Here is a 16,554-nt window from a genome sequence, read left to right on the forward strand (position 1 = left end):
CCCTCCACTAGTGTCTGACCCCTGACTAACCTTTCTGCCACCTTATTTAACTGTCCCACCCCCCTCTGTTCTAGTTTAAATATCCCTCCACCATACCCCTAAATATTTCCCCTAGCACAGCAGACCCCCTTTTATTTAGGTGCAAACCATCTCTGGCATACAGGTTGTATCCCAATGAAAAGTGCTCTATGAACTCAAACCCTTCCCTTCTACATCAGGACTTAAGCCATGCGTTTAGCTGCCTAAGCTCCCTCTGCCTTTCCTGTGTTGCACATAGTACAGGCAATATTCTGGAGAACATAGCCTTGGAAGTCTTTTTCTTCAGCCTGAATTCTAGTTCCCTAAACTCATATTTAAGGATCCTCCATCTTCCATCTATATTGTCATTGGTTCCAATATGGACAGCTGGGTCCTGTCTAGTCCCTCCCAGTAGTTTGTCCAACCCGGTCCACCACATGCTGCACCCTGGCACCAGGGAGACAGCAAACCATTTGGTTAAAGGGATCTGGGCGACCATCCCGAAACTTACAAGGGACGGAAGCACCTAGTTTGGGTGCCTAAGTGAAATGATGCCCAGTTCCCAGCACCTATCTTACTCTCGTCCCTCGTTTGGACACCACTACTCCGATATCCAGGAAGCGCTACGTAGAAACCTTGTTCCGATGATTGGTGGGTGGAAACGAACTCAGGCAGTATGCAAATTTTCCACCTCCCCTGCGAGACATTGCGAGACAGGAAATGTATCTGAATATTCAATTTCACGTTAACGTAAAACCTTCACAAAGTCACTTTCTATACCAAGGACAATCGGGACATTAGGGGTGGGCGGAGCAAGTAACCTGCTCCTCTGTCCTTATTATAAATATCCGCCAAGCAGGCACTTGCCCAGGCGCAAGCACAATTAGAATCCCTCACTCCCCAGTGAGGGCAGATAACCATACTCTTTTCAGGTAATCTCGTGACTAACTCGCATGTACGGGATTTCAGACATACAAGATCTAGTGAGAACAGGATCTCATTACTCCCAACAACAGCGTTTAATCCATTTAAGGGCAGGACGCCAACAGAACAAGTTCTCTTGTAGGCTGGCTGTTGACATCCCACCCTTCCTACCATACACTAACAAAATACAGTAAGTAACTGAATTAAGAAACCTCTAACACTGTGTTTGCCTAACATAATTTTAACTAAACCATCTATAATGAGAAATTCCACTGTTTCTATTTAGGGACTCATATCCTCCCCCTTCAAGGATACCACCAACGAACCAAACTAGTGAAATGAACATGAAATACTTTAAAACCACACAATTAGTTTCTGAACCTATTCCAATTTTTTTATTATTATCAATTATGTTTTACCTGGAAAAAATGTCCCACCCCCCATTCCATTTTTGATTCTCTGCCCTGAAGTAAGTGGACCGTAGGTGCGTCCTTAACAATACTAAGATTTCTTTATATTAAATTAAAATCTAAAGAAAATAGTTTGTAATAAATGTAACAATTAAGTTAATTTTACCATTCCTTAGTTCACGGTCAAATACCAGATACATACCCTAATTACCAGCTACATACGGATACAGGTTGACATTCAAAAACTAGGCAACCTCCAGACCTGGAGTCCCGGATTTTTACAAATTCTGGATTTGTTGAAGGTTACACTCACTTCCACACTCAGGCCAGCCTTGCTCTCACCCCACTCGCGGACTTCTGGCACAGTTTCGGAGAGCAGGCAGCAGGGACGTCTCAACATGTATTTAGTGTAGCAAGCCAGACCTAACAGCTGTTTCTGGAGAACAGCGCCATCAAAACATAAGTGGCTAAACAGTGTAATGCAGTACATGTATTGAAAATACGCTCCGAAATTCATGCCGGAAAACTGAAGAAACCGGATTATCGATGACCGGAATTTGGATTGTCAACCTGTACCTGTTAAAATTCCTTACATCTAGAAGTAATGTAAGTAATACTGGATAGTTATATATCTATATATACATATAAATATATTAAGCCCTTTTATGGTTAAAACGTAACATTATATGAAGAAACACATGTATATATTACTCTAATAAACCTTTTACTATTCAAATTTCAGACCAGAAAATTCTGGGAATAATCCATTTTGTTTAGAATTTGGGGCCCTAAGTACCAGCTTACAACTAAACCAAGTAAGGAGCTTTCATGAGATCCATCTGACCTCAGGTCTTAATCAACCAATTAGAACTATGCACATAGCCAGCTAAGAAGCCATCTTCAAAGTAGGTACCGACTACAATTTTCAAAGTTTTTGCTTTAATATGTCAAACATTCAATTATATCATTTATTATTAACAGTTTTAGGTCTCAATACAATCCCCTGAGGAAGCCAGAAGGTGAAATGCATAAGGAATTCAAGTCAAACACTACTGTGTGTTTAGATATTAGTGTACCACTGTAAAACACGAATTTGATAGCAACCACTGTGAGTTAACATATACACTATTGTATGATGAAAATTTAAGCCTAGTAGTTCTAGGTTGGCAATAGGACTATTAGGGTTTGAATCAAATTTAAGTTAAATATTTAATTATGACTACTTGCTATAAAAGCTTGTCTTTTCTTTCCTTTATTGTATACTTAACAATTGGGCTGGACAAATAAAAAAGATGACAAAAAAAAAGATAAAACTCCCTCTTGAAAACAAATCACATTTATCTGGTTTTGTTTGCCCTTAGCTCAGCATACAGCACAATTCTGTGCCAGAAAATAAGCAAAACTTCCCTTACACATGCATCCATCATCCCCATCTTACTAATCAAGAGCGCAAACACTTCTATACCAAAAAATGACTGGGTGTCATACCACATTGTTACAATAACATAAAAACGTAATTTTTGAATAATGCGATCATGGGCAGCACAGTGGCTCAGAGGTTAGCACTCTGGCCTGTGCAGGGCTAGGTCCCAGGTTCAAATCCCAGCCAGGACACTATATGAATAGAATTTGCAGGTTCTCCTCCAGTCTGCATGGGTTTCGTCTAGGAACTCCAGTATTCCACATTCTAAAATCAAGCAGTAAGGTTTGTTAGCACTCTGATCTGTGCAGCACTAGGTCACAGGTTCAAATCTCGGCCAGGACACTATCTGCATAGAGTTTGCAGGTTCTCCTCATTTGACCTTATACTGTATGGTAGAGATGTTAAATTGTGAGCTCCTTTGAGGGACAACTAGTGGCATGACTAAGGACATTGTAAAGGGCTGTGTAATATGATGGCGCTATATAAATACATGCGTAATAATATTAAAGTCTCATTTTCAAGCATTTTGCAGCATCTCTATTTTCTACTTTAGGAGAATCAACATAAACAGTGTGTCATAAAAACATAAAATAATATACCATAGCTTAAGATACCCAAAACTTAATTTAAAATGACAATATAAGGTGCACAACCGCCAATGCAGGTACTGCCCTGATATGCTCCACGCTCCTCCGACACCACTCCACACGTTAAAGGAAATCAGAGAAGCTGCACCGGCACCTATCCCCCAGGGTGAATCTCCTTACTGCAGGCAGCACACACTCGAGCCGATGGGGAAGGACAGCATGAAACAGCACAGTGCCTTTGTTTCCTGCTTGATTCCTATAAGCACTCTTTTAAACATAACAGTGACACTAACAGGTGCAACAAATATAAGTGTGTGTGTAATTGTATATAATAGCATTGTAGTAATAACTTGTTTACGGGGCCACGTTTGGAGATGGAGCCATTAAACTAAGTGCATGCATTGGTATATACTTTACACAGTGATGGGTAACAAGCATGCACAAATTTAAAAGGAAGTGACCTTCACCATAACAAATTCAAAAGTATAAAATAATTAACAGGGGAATAATATCAAAGGGCTTAATTTTTATATATCTATATATATATATATATATATATATATATATATATATATATATATATTTAGGTCCATAAATATTTGGAAAGAGACAATATTTTTCTAATTTTGCTTCTGTATATTAGCACATATAATTTTAAATAAAACAACTCAGATGCGGTTGAACTGCAGACTTTCAGCTTTAATTCAGTGGGTTGAACGAAAATATTGCATAAAAATGTGAGGAACTAAACCTTTTTTTTAACACAATCACTTCATTCCAGGGGCTCAAAGGTATTTAGACAAATTAAAATCTGAAAATAAAATGTTCATTTCTAATACTTGGTTGAAAACCCTTTGCTGGCAATGACAGCCTGTAGTCTTGAACTCATGGACATCACCAGATTCTGGGTTTCCTCCTTTTTTATATATATATATTTAGGTCCATAAATATTTGGACAGAGACAAGTTTTTTCTAATTTTGGTTCTCCACATTACCACCAATAATTTTAAATGATACAACTCAGATGCAGTTGAACTGCAGACTTTCAACTTTAATTCAGTGGGTTGAACAAAAAGATTGGATAAAAATGTGAGGAACCAAAGCCTTTTCTTAACACAATCACTTCATATCGGGGGCTCAAAAGTAATTGGGCAATTGACTCAAAGGCTATTTCATGGGCTGGTGTGGGCAATTCCCTTGTTATGTCATTATCAATTAAGCAGATTAAGCAAGAAAAAAGTATGGAGAAGGCGTGGAACAGCTCATAATCCAAAGCATACCACATCATCTGTATAACATGGTGGAGGCAGTGTGATGGCTTGGATGTGCATGGCTGCCTGTGGCACTGGGACACTAGTGTTTATCCATGATGTGACATAGGACAGAAGCAGCAGAATTAATTCTGAGCTGTTCAGAGACATACTATCTGCCCAAATCCAGATAAATGCAGTCAAATTGATTGGGAGGCGTTTCAAATTACAGATGGACAATGACCCAAAACATACAGCCATTTAATTTAAAATTAATTGTGGTAATGTAGAGAACCAAAATTGGAAAAAAAGTTGTCTCTGTCTAAATATGTATGGATCTAACTGTATATACACACACACACACACACACAGTTAGGTCCATAAAAATTTGGACAGAGACAACTTTTTCCTAATTTTGGTTCTGTACAATACCAGAGTTTATTTTAAATGAAACAACTCGGTGCAACAAACCTGCAGACTTTTAATTCAGAGGGTTGAACACAAAGATTGCATAAAAAGGTGAGGAACTAAAGCCTTTTTTAACACAATCACTTAGTGCCTAAAATGCCACGCTCTCATGTTGACCTTACGTATACTTATGTATTCCATGCATGTATGGGCATTTTTGGGTCTGGTGAGGCATGATAGTAGCTATTTTTCCAAAGGGGCCAAGTGCTTAGCTTTCCAAGCCTCAATGGTTGAGAAAAAGATGAATATTCAGTGCTAGATATCCATCTTTCTGCCCACCTTGCACATTTTATTAAAAAAAATTACATTTATTTAAGAAGGAATAAGTAGACACTTTATTACACAAAGATGCAAACTGAAGCATCTTTTGGCACATGGGAAAGCTTTATTACTATTTTGATTCCATGCCCCAGATAACAAATCCCCCAATACTTCAGCATGCCATGTTGTATATAAACAAATTGTTGGAAGGTGTTCATCTCATCTATTGAGCTTACTCTTTTGTCCTGGGGCTTCCCTACAGATTGTTGTTTTTGCTATCATCCTTACCACTCTTAATTGTTGAGTGGCTTCCTTAGCTAAGAAAAGGAAACAGGTATTGATAATGTCTTTGGCCATGTGATAATGGATCCTCAGCTTTCTATAATAAAACCACCTATAGATAGTGCCATGATATTGTACTTCTTGATCTAAAGCTGTATCCTACAGAACAATTTGAAAATGATGCTTTATTATTGGAATTCTCTGATGTAATGTTTAATGTTTTTGTCACAGCTATGTCTGGGTTTGTTAACTTTAATTAAAAAAAAATTTAAAAACAAAAAAAAGATTATGTCCTTTATGTTTTTCTTGCAGACTGGAGTATGACACACCTGGCTTAGATGATGCAACATAACCAAGAAATAGGGCAGGCTCTGACTTGCTGCAGCTTCTAATGCACAACATGAGATGCTTAGATAATGCCATTTTAATAGAGAACAATAGCCTGTAGTACAGTGCAGGACTAGGGGCTTCAAATAATGCCTCCAACACCACCAATGGGATGCACATAATACTCAACAGAAAATCGTCAGGGACTACAAGAAGCTTATAAACCCCGGTGATAGAAATACATACAAAAGTAAAGGACCTCCGCACATACAATGGTAAATACACTGTATGACATGTGGGAAATTTAACACATAGTACTCTATATAGCACTGCCATGGAGAACTGTAACAGTACCATGGTGGCCAGTGCAGAAGTGTGTAGGTCAGGGGTGTCCAACTCAAATACACAGAGGGCCAAACTTAAAAAACTTAAGACAAAGTCCGGGGCCAACCTTGAAATTTATTGAAGAAATTGAGGACATTTTTCCTTCTCATTTGATATAAACCCTTTTCATATGGAAACAAAGAGGTTTTCCTTCACATTCAATCTGGAACAAGCCTATAATAGATAAAGAGGCATACATTTTTTTTTCTCTATTTTTAGCCTTTTGAGTTAAATCTCAATGGTAACCTTTTTGCACAGGCTAACAATAATAATAATATTCTTCTATGAAAATCCAACCATTAAAGTCCATACCTTGGAGTAGCAAGGAAATGCTGAGGGGGAGTGCTGGAAATGCCAGACGCGGCCAATACGGAGCTAAATCTTATGCGTGACCCACCCCTGAAACTCCCTCTTCTTTAAAATAGCGCCGCTACTAAATATTCCTGGCATTTTTTGCATGAATAACAGTCCAATGTGGGGCCAAGCAAAGGGAGAGAGCCCGCTGGTCTATAGACGCAAGTGATGCCAGGAATTGTAGTAGCAGCGCTATTTCAATGCAGCGGCAGGCCAGCTACAGTTAATATTTAATTAATTCCACTAATTCTAAATCACACCAGTGTTTATTTGGCAACAGTCATGGGCTGCAAAGATAACACAGTCTGCAGCAATTGTACAATGTAAAAAATGCCCATAAACACTTTAGTACTCACTTTAGTAATTTTTTTTCAAGCTGGTTGGGAAGAAGCTGTAGACAACTTCTCAGTAACCATCCAAAAATAGCCCGTGAGTGCAACCAGCTAAAAAAGGCCAGGGAAAAACACTGGAACATAGTTTGGCCTTTCCAAACAACCCAATGAAATATATAAAGTGTGTAAAATGATGTGGCATGGGCATTTTCTTCTATTGTACCTGCGTTGTGGATCGGTTCATAACACCTTTATAAACTCTTACAAACACATACAAAAAGTACTGACATTTAGGAAATGCCAGTTTAGCACAATGTATATGAGTACAGCTGTGTTAGTGGTTACTTCCCCACATCACCGGCTTCTCTGGAATTATCAGTGCATAAAGTGAATGTGTGTCAGTGAATACAAAGCAAAGGTGAATCAGTGTAGCAGAAGTGAGTACTGAAGTGAAGTAAGCAGCTAACCCAGGAAGTAGGAATAGCACTTTCTAGTTTGTATTTATATTTATTAATATTATTATTTATTTTAAACATATATGCTTTAAAATACTGATTAGAAGAAAGCAAAATCAAGTATATGCTTTAAAATACTGATTAGAAGAAAGCAAAATCAAGAATATGGAAGCTGTACCGTTATTAGAGACTGAACAACCCAAAATCTAGTCATTGCTACTTGAAATTCTAGCTTACATGATACGTGAAAATTCAAAGCAACCTAAAATGTCAAGTAAAAATAAAACGATGCTGCACGTGATGTTCTCGCAATGACTGTTTAAATATTACCTATATATACCTAAAACAGCGCAAACATTAAAATAATAATCTCACCACTGTATAGAAGCCATTTTCTCTGTCATGTGACTGATGTCGCGCCAGGGTTTCCGTATGACCCCTTGCCATGTTGTGGTTGGCAGTTTCGTGGGCCGGCTCTTCCATCCATTTAGCGCATGCGTCCAACACATTCTGAATCGTTATTAAGCTAGTGGACATTCGTTGCGTTTCATGTGATCTTATTTGCTGGACGGGGAGTAACAGAAAATAAGGAGGGAAAAGGTATAATGCAAAAATCTTCCTTATATTTCTTTACAAATCTATGATAGTTAAGTTTGCATGATTGCTGTATCCAGGGCTATATCCGTGTATCACATGCTAAGGTTACAGCTGGCCAAGCATAAACATGGATCTAGTTTTGCATACAGTAATCATGCTAGCCTAACCATGCAAATTGAGGAAGGTGTCTTTAGATGTCAATAAACCTTTCCAGTTCTGCAGCTATCATTTTATTTTTTTGGCAATGTAAATTAGGGAGCATAAACTGAGTGTTATAAAGTATCTAGATTAGATATGTAAGATAATAAGTTCTCAATAGCCATATCCAGAGTTCCTTTGTAAACCATAATAGTTCACCCACTCTACTGAGAGGAGAATATGTTTATGGGAACCATGGAATTTGGCATGTTCAGATAAATTGAGCAGCAGCCCAAGCCCTCCCTCACTGAATAAAGCATACCTAAACTCACAATTTTCACTTTACATAAAAATGTAGACAACCCTTATATGAAGGGTAAAAATTCAGTGTGTTTGTTTTTTTTTTTAACTGCAACACCGCCTAATTCTCGATTGCATAGGCGGTCGAGAATGAATGGGAGCACAAAACCTCCCGGGATACCTACGTCAGGCATCCTGGGAGGCTCTTGGGCGCTCCTCTGCTCATGCCTGAGCATCTGGGGCATACGCAAAGGGAGCCTTTTTGCATAAAAATAATAATTTGCCGATCGGGTGACGTAGGAAGAAGAACAGGAAGAAAGAGGGAAGATGCCCGGACGACGCGGGACCCGATGCAGGACACCCCCGGAGCAATTAGATTGCCCTGCGGGACTGAAGATAAGTGTTTTTTTTTCCTGCTTTGGGTTTCTTCTTTAAACCCCACCCAATCTCTCTAACCAATCAGTCAATGTGTTGGTGCACAGTTTAGGGACCTCATTCAACTGCCATATCAGACCCCTAAATTATCATCTGCAGTATCATCTTTATCATTCTCATCTGTGGAGCCCATTGTCACCCAAATCTGTGTTGTCACTCCCATCCACAATGTTACCTTCATGACTTCATGACTTCATGATTTTATTTAAGAATTAATCATAAAATATACTATAAAAAGGCTTTTGCCTCTTACCAACAAGGGACTTTATCACCTAAATCAGATTATGTTTGTTAAAACATCACTAGGTCGATGTCTAGGAGGTGGTCTTATCCATCAGCAGCATTACTCACCTATGTGAGATTTAGGTGGCTTCACACAGAAGGACTGCAGAGTGTAAGTGTGACTGATGGGCATTTGACTACAAAAAAAACCACTGACCCTGGTTTCTTGAACTTGTCAAGATGCCCCCATTCGTAACTTTAAATTCATGGATAAATATAATCATACAGTCAGTTGTTTGAAAATATCAGATTGTTTAGTAAGCAGGTTTCATGTTATTGTAATCACTGTATCAATGAAATCCCACTAGTTTACTGTAAATCTAATCTCATTGGTAAATGGCAGGGATTTATGTCAGGAGCATATACACTTGTTTCCTCTGCAATGGGAGCAATAAAAGACCTACTAACTGACCTAAGTGATTTTGCCCCAAGGAAGACAGGGTATATTTCCCATGTGCCAAAAAAAAGATAACGATAACCCCTCCTAGAAAAATACCATTCTGTTCTGCTTCAAAGAGGGGTGAATGAAAATACCCTCAGAGCTTTTTCAGAGTGAAATGGAGGAAACCTGGGATAGCATCAATGTTTTTTGTTCCTTAGAGAAAAACTCAAGAACCACAGAGAGCTTACCCAGTGATTTGTTAATGGCAACATATACTGATGTTTGTGCCTTAGAAGGGAACACAGGACTGTGCTCCAAAAAAACTTAAATTAAATCTTCGTTACCCTTTAAAGGAGTGCAACCTTAAACCCAGCTAATCAGAGACTGAAAGCTCGGAAAGGAGAGGTCATATCTAAACTAAGGTAATGAATGTAATTGCAAGAATCCCCAATCAAAGATGCTGATCTGTTTTTACCGATGGGTTTTGTTATTACACTGAGGAGGGATATCCAGTAAATACCTGGAAATCAATAGGCCCAGGTGGCAGAGCTAATTTTTTTTATTTTATATATATATTTTTCAGAAAAATACCGTAGACAGTCTAGAATATAATAAAGTTTAAAACACACAATCATGTAAAAAAAAATTAAATAAAAAACACAAAAATCAGCTTAAACAAGAATGCATAAATAAATAAAAAATACTGAAAATGCAATAATTCGGTATACTGTATAGTAACATATTTTTCTAAAACACCTCCCTAGTGTGGTAAATTTTAAAACAGAGTCCAATGTTGCATACCTACAGACAAAACCACATAAATATATTTTGTATTATTTTGTATTGGATTGGATTCAGGAGTTTGTATTGAATCCAATACAAAATATTTGGACTTCCCGTTACGACCCCCTTCGATGGGCGCATGCACTGACATCATCAGGAATCGATGAGGGACGCATACGGGAACGCTGGGTGTTCTAATTCTTTCCGTACTTCCCGGCAAAAAGTGTTACATTTTTTGCATGGAAATTTATTTTAGATTGTAGGCAATAATTCAACTGAATTACTCAATAATTACTTATAATTCACTGAACTACCGCATAACTCACCGAAATATGTCCAAAATTTTATAAATTTAATAATCATTTTTTTTTTATAAAACATAAAAAAAATAAAAAATAAAAAAAATAGTGTATATTGTAATGTACCTGTACAGTAGCTTATATAATATATATATAATACAATTATATATATATATTATATAAAGATTTCTTTGTATTGGACTCAGTACAGCTTTTTTGTATTGAGTTCAATGGAAAGTGATTTGAATTTCCCACCCCGCCTCCCGCTTACACCGACACATGCAGCAACGTCACCGGGAAACCCCGGAGATCGTCAGTGCACATGCCGAGAGAAGATAGAAGAGAGAAGATGTCTCCGGAGAAGCTGCGGGGACAAAGTAAGTATTTTCTTTCAGTTGTAATCCGATTGTCATACAATGTTGTATGACAATCGGATTGCAATATAACGTTTGTTTATATTTTTAGCTACCCAGCACCTGGTTCGGGGTAAACGCCCGGGTGGTTAACAATCTTAAGCAGTTAACCTAGCAAACTTAATATCACTCTTCAATAAAGGTGCAGGTTACTGGTTTAGAACATATATCAAACTTCCCCAATAAAGTGGAACTATAGTTCCACTTTGAACATTGGCGATTGAGGAAGGTGATTAATACAGAAAGGTACAGGCGATGTTCCTTCTGCAATAACTGCTCTTACTTGTCTGATCGCTGCCCAATGGTCAAATTTTACTGAGCAACAAATAACCTGGCAATTTTAGGCATCCCTTGTGCGTACCAGGAATTAATAATATCCTGTGTACCTGTGTGGGAGTTACATCATCCTGGCATGGCCAGTCATGATGGCCAAATATCATATCCAGGAAGAAAAGAATAAGGAAGAAGACAGAGCTTTACCGCCCTGGCGGTCTGATTATATTAGTATTTTTAAATGTCAAAGCGGTACATTTGACATTTCAAAATATCTATTTTAAAGATTCTATTTTTAATATTCTATTTTCCCTGACGTTCACACACCGGGGATGCAAATGCAGGGTGGGCATCACCGGAGTATGTTGTGGGCTCATTAGGACCAGGTAAGCTTTACAATTCCCTTTACAATTCCCCCCCCGAGTGTAGCTCAGGGCTACTGCTTTTGGTACCGAAAATTAACCCTGAACCACTGAATTGAACTGCATAGGGCTCCTGTGAAACAGATGCTCATATGCAAATTCAAAAAGATATTAGTTAGGCAAAACAATCATTTTTTTAACATTATGAGATGTAAAATTTATTTTAAAAACTTTTTAAAAAATCACTGGAAACGTTGTTAAAATCATTTTTTTCCATAGCCTTACTACTACTGTCAACCTTTATGGACACTTCTATTCTTATCCTTACTTTCTTTTTATAATAAATTCATAATAATGTTCCAAAACACTATTTCCACTGACAGAATTACATGAAACTCAATGGAGCTGGGCAGCCAAATGGGCTTATATAACTAAGTAAAAGTATTTCACAAAGCATTTCATAACGTTCTTTGTATTTTAGGTTTATTCCAGCAAGTGAATCGCATCATTCTGTATTTCAAGTTTAACAAAGACATTCAGCAACCATCCAAAAATATCTACTGTACTTTCCATTGCACAATAGTCTTTGATCCTCACAGCTTAAGATATCTTAAAAGCCTCAAGTTTATATATTATATATAAACTTGAGGCAAACTATTGTATATATTTATTTATTTAATTTGCACAGGCTGTAGGAAAGGGGGGGGGGGTTTAGTTTAAGTGCTGTGATACAACTGACCCAGCAATGTNTATATTTTGTATTATTTTGTATTGGATTGGATACAGGACTTTGTATTGAATCCAATACAAAATATATGAATTTCCCACTATGACCCCAATTGATGGATGTATGCACTGACATCATCAGTAATCGCAGAGGGACGCGTACACGAATGCTGGGGGTGTTTTAATTCTTTCCATACTAAAATGCAAAAAGAAAAAAAAAAATTTTTTGCATGGAAATTTATTTTAGATTGTAGGCTATAATTCATCGAATTACTCAATAATTACTTATAATTCACCGAATTACCGCATAACTCACCGAAATATGTCCAAAATTTTATAAATTTAATAATAAATTTTTTTTTTTATAAAACATAAAAAAAAAAATCTTTAAAAAAAAATAGCTTTTTTGTATTGAGCTCAATACAAAGTTATTTGAATTTCCCACCCCGCCTCCCGCACCGACGCATGCAGCGACGTCACCGGGAAACCCTGAGATCGTCGCTGCACTCGCCAGGAGAAGAAGGAAGAGAGAAGACATGTCCGAAGAGCTGCGGGGACCGGGTAAGTATTTTCTTTTAGTTGTAATGTATGACAATCGGATTGCAATATAACGTTTGTTTAACCACCTGACAAAAGTTCGGGTTTAACACTTTTTGCAAGTGTTTTTAGCCCAAACCAAGGTCGGGTTTAATGGCCGGGTGGTTAAATATGATATATAATGTTGACAAAATGTATAAGAAAAATATTTTAATAATACTAACTCTGAAGAGGAATGTTGTCTTGTAATAATTACCTCTGCAATGATCTTTAGTTTTTTACCTCATATTTGTGAGCAGTTCTACTAGTAAACAGTTGTTGGTTGGCAATCATTTTGTAAACTTCTTTCAACCATTCAAAAAATGTACCCAAAATATTAACCTATCAGTTTAGAACCAGTATTTAAAACTTTTTTTATTTTAATTAGGAATGATAAATTATTATTATTAATGCATAATTTTATTTCTTTATAAATATTATTTATCTTATTCTTTTGAAATGTTTGTTGTTATGAGTTTGACTTTTTTTTATATATCTATCTAGGCCCATCTAATAAACATCATATAATAAAATCAAAGTCATACTTCAACAATAACCTTTTATCTTTTACCATCATCCTCAATAAAGTTTAATTAATTGGTACCATAAACATATAAGACTTGACAAACAAACATCTAACAAATAATTACACAATACCATGGCAACTTTTTTTGTTTGTCTTCTTTATCTTTTTTTAAGTTATTTAATGTCCTTTAAATCCTAACTTAACCCACTGTTGGTAAAGTTGTAACCTAATCCCCTCAAATGTTTCCTTCATCATGTGTCTTTAACAACCATGTGTCTTGTCCATCCACAAAAGCCCTTGTAGGCTTTCCCGGTCAAATGTGAACCAACACTTACTCTTAGAAACAGAAAACAAGTAAGTAAGGTTATTCCTTTAAATTCACATTTTTGTTGATTAGTATTATACACTGTTATCATTCAATATGTTTATTGTCATAATTATTATTTATTCTAGTAATTAACATCCATCACACCACCATGCGTTTTGAAGCGTAGATGCTATCAGCCATTTCATTCATTTACAACAACATGCTTTCAAAAAATGGAACCGTATATTCAATAAAAAACATTTAGAGTTACATTTATAGAAAAATTCAATATCATAATTACAAAATAAAACAAATTTATGGTCCTATTTATAAACTTGTCATTACAACTAGTATATATATGTGGAGCATATTTATATCACGTCACCTCAATGTATAAAATGTTATAAGCTAATAGCTTACCAATCAGCATCACTTTCCTGCTTTGTTTTGCTCTCTTTGGGCTTGTAGTAAAGCAAGTTTGCTCTACGTATTTATTGACATCATGTGCCTTTTTATGATTTCTGACTCGCCAACTAAAACCTTTTTTTTTTTGGTTCCTTTACTCATTTCCATTGAAGGTGCATGAGATGAAGGAACCTCGCACTGTCATTGTGTTCTCCATACTCTAGGCTTATATGTACTATATGAGGATAATTTGCTCATCCTCCTTACATGCTTGTTTGTGCAATTTATTATCATAATGATTAGAATGATTTTGCTCATTATGATTAGAACTGACATTATTTGCATTATTTAGGAATTTGATCTTTTCCTAATTTTAACATTAGAAACTCTGCATGAAACATCTCTATGATTCTGCCTATGCTACCTCATATAATATTCTTTCTCACTGGCTAAAGTAAGAGTAACAGCATCTAAATTAAAATTCTTCACAAATGTTCTCATTAGAACTTTAGGTTGAGGATTTTCAAAAATGGGATTGTACGCTTTTTCAATTATGATCATATATGAAAATGTATCTTCCTCCGTCGTTTTTGGTAATTCATTAAGGATGTCAACAGTTAACACTTTGTCACCTGTTAAACAGAAAGCCAATGTCACAGATCCCTGCAGGACCAGGGGATCTGTACCCCCTTCAGTGTCACCCACCTTGCACTCCCCTGCTGCCTGTACCAAATCTGCTCAGGGATCTTCTCCTCTGCTCACTTCTTGCTCCAGATCATGTGACTCCCAGTCAGCTGCTCCCTTACTTCAGAGGACTAGAGTGGTCTGCATATGTGCTCCCCCTGCTGGTGGAGATGTGAACATCACCTACGTCTCATCTCCAGCACTCCCTCTGTTGGTAGGGAAAGGTGCAAGCAGGTCACATGGTTTCCATTCATCACCTGATCCTCCCTATGTAAGGAAGTGACTGGCAACAGGAAGTTGCCTGATCAAGGAGTTCCTTTGCCTCTGCTTCAGGTCCCTGTTGTTCCAGTCTCCTGTTCCTGATCCATCCGTGTACTGACCCCAGCTTGTTTCTTGACAACTCCTGATTGCTGCCTGTCCTGACCTTTGGCTTGTTCGACTATTCTTTGGCTCTCCCTCTGGCACTATGTTTCTGTTCCTGCTAGTTTACAAGTCACCTGCCTTGGCAGGCAGGGGGGCCACACCTGGCAGCAGCCCGCCGCTCAACAACCTCACCTTTAGAGGCTCTGGAGAAACCCGAACTACTGCTTAGACCCTGCGCCTCGTGCACGTCTCCACCCAGTGGGTTGGTGACACAGAGGGTCCACCATTTGACCTGTGGATCCGTGACGGCCAAATGTTTGAGTCTGTCTCTCTCTGTATCCTGTGACCTTTCAGTACATCTGCCATCTGAAAATCTCCCCAACAAATAATCCTTTGTAAAAAATGTACGAGACTCCAAAGAGAAAACAGAGAATTTCTCTGCTCATTGGAAAGCTCCTATTTATCACAATATGCCTCAAATTGAGCTTGAGAAATATGCAGATATTCTCATTTTAATTAGGAAATTATTTGCTTAAATTGATTGGATGCTTTTTCAGTTTTAACTTTCATACTTACTCCCCAGAAGTTTTCCGCGCTTCTTTCCTTCTCAGAAAGGGTTAAAGCTACCCTTGCCTGGAGCCTGGGACCTTCCTCTGGTTCCTTCCATCCAAACGTCTCCATACATCTGAATTATTGGTTTGGATTCCTTTTCTTCCAGATTGTAGGTTCTTCGATGTCTCCCAAATCTTGTTCACTTTTTTCAGTGAAATATGCAAATTACCCCCCTCAACACGATTAGAGACTTTGATATGGCTTGCTTTCACCAATGTAAAAAAAATAATGGTATTAAAAATTATTGTTTGGGTGCTGTATCATAAAAAGCTTGTGTATTTATTAAAAAATCTTCATAGAAAATTACAGCAGCAGTTCAATAGGAATACATGAGTGTAAATGTGTATGTGTGTGGTGACGTCTCCCATTACGTCATGTCCATGAACATGTCATGAGGTCCCATCATGTCCATGAATATGACATCATATAAAATATGGTTTGATCTACCATGTTTCAAATAAACAAAGTGTGAAAACTCTTTTGGAGCCTGCAAAATTGAATCCTGGTAAATGTAGTACACCCATAATTAAAGCTGCAGGCTTGGTAGTCCCATAGTTATCCTCACAATGGATTGTATTAACAGGAACTCAGTTTGTATTATACACATGGAGGATAA

General features: G+C 37.4%; 1 protein-coding gene across 1 annotated transcript in view; it reads right to left on the reverse strand.

Moving 5' to 3' along the window:
- The window catches only part of VPS35L (VPS35 endosomal protein sorting factor like), a gene marked incomplete in the record, with an annotated part of 223,044 nt that extends 215,107 nt beyond the window's left edge, over positions 1 to 7,937 (reverse strand). The window contains 1 exon segment of the mRNA XM_072419014.1: positions 7,851 to 7,937. Within this exon segment, the coding sequence (XP_072275115.1) occupies positions 7,851 to 7,879 (29 nt within the window).
- Positions 7,938 to 16,554: the final 8,617 nt, after the last annotated feature.

The sequence above is a fragment of the Pyxicephalus adspersus genome, chromosome 7 (genome assembly GCF_032062135.1).
Source record: "Pyxicephalus adspersus chromosome 7, UCB_Pads_2.0, whole genome shotgun sequence".
NCBI lineage: Eukaryota > Metazoa > Chordata > Amphibia > Anura > Pyxicephalidae > Pyxicephalus > Pyxicephalus adspersus.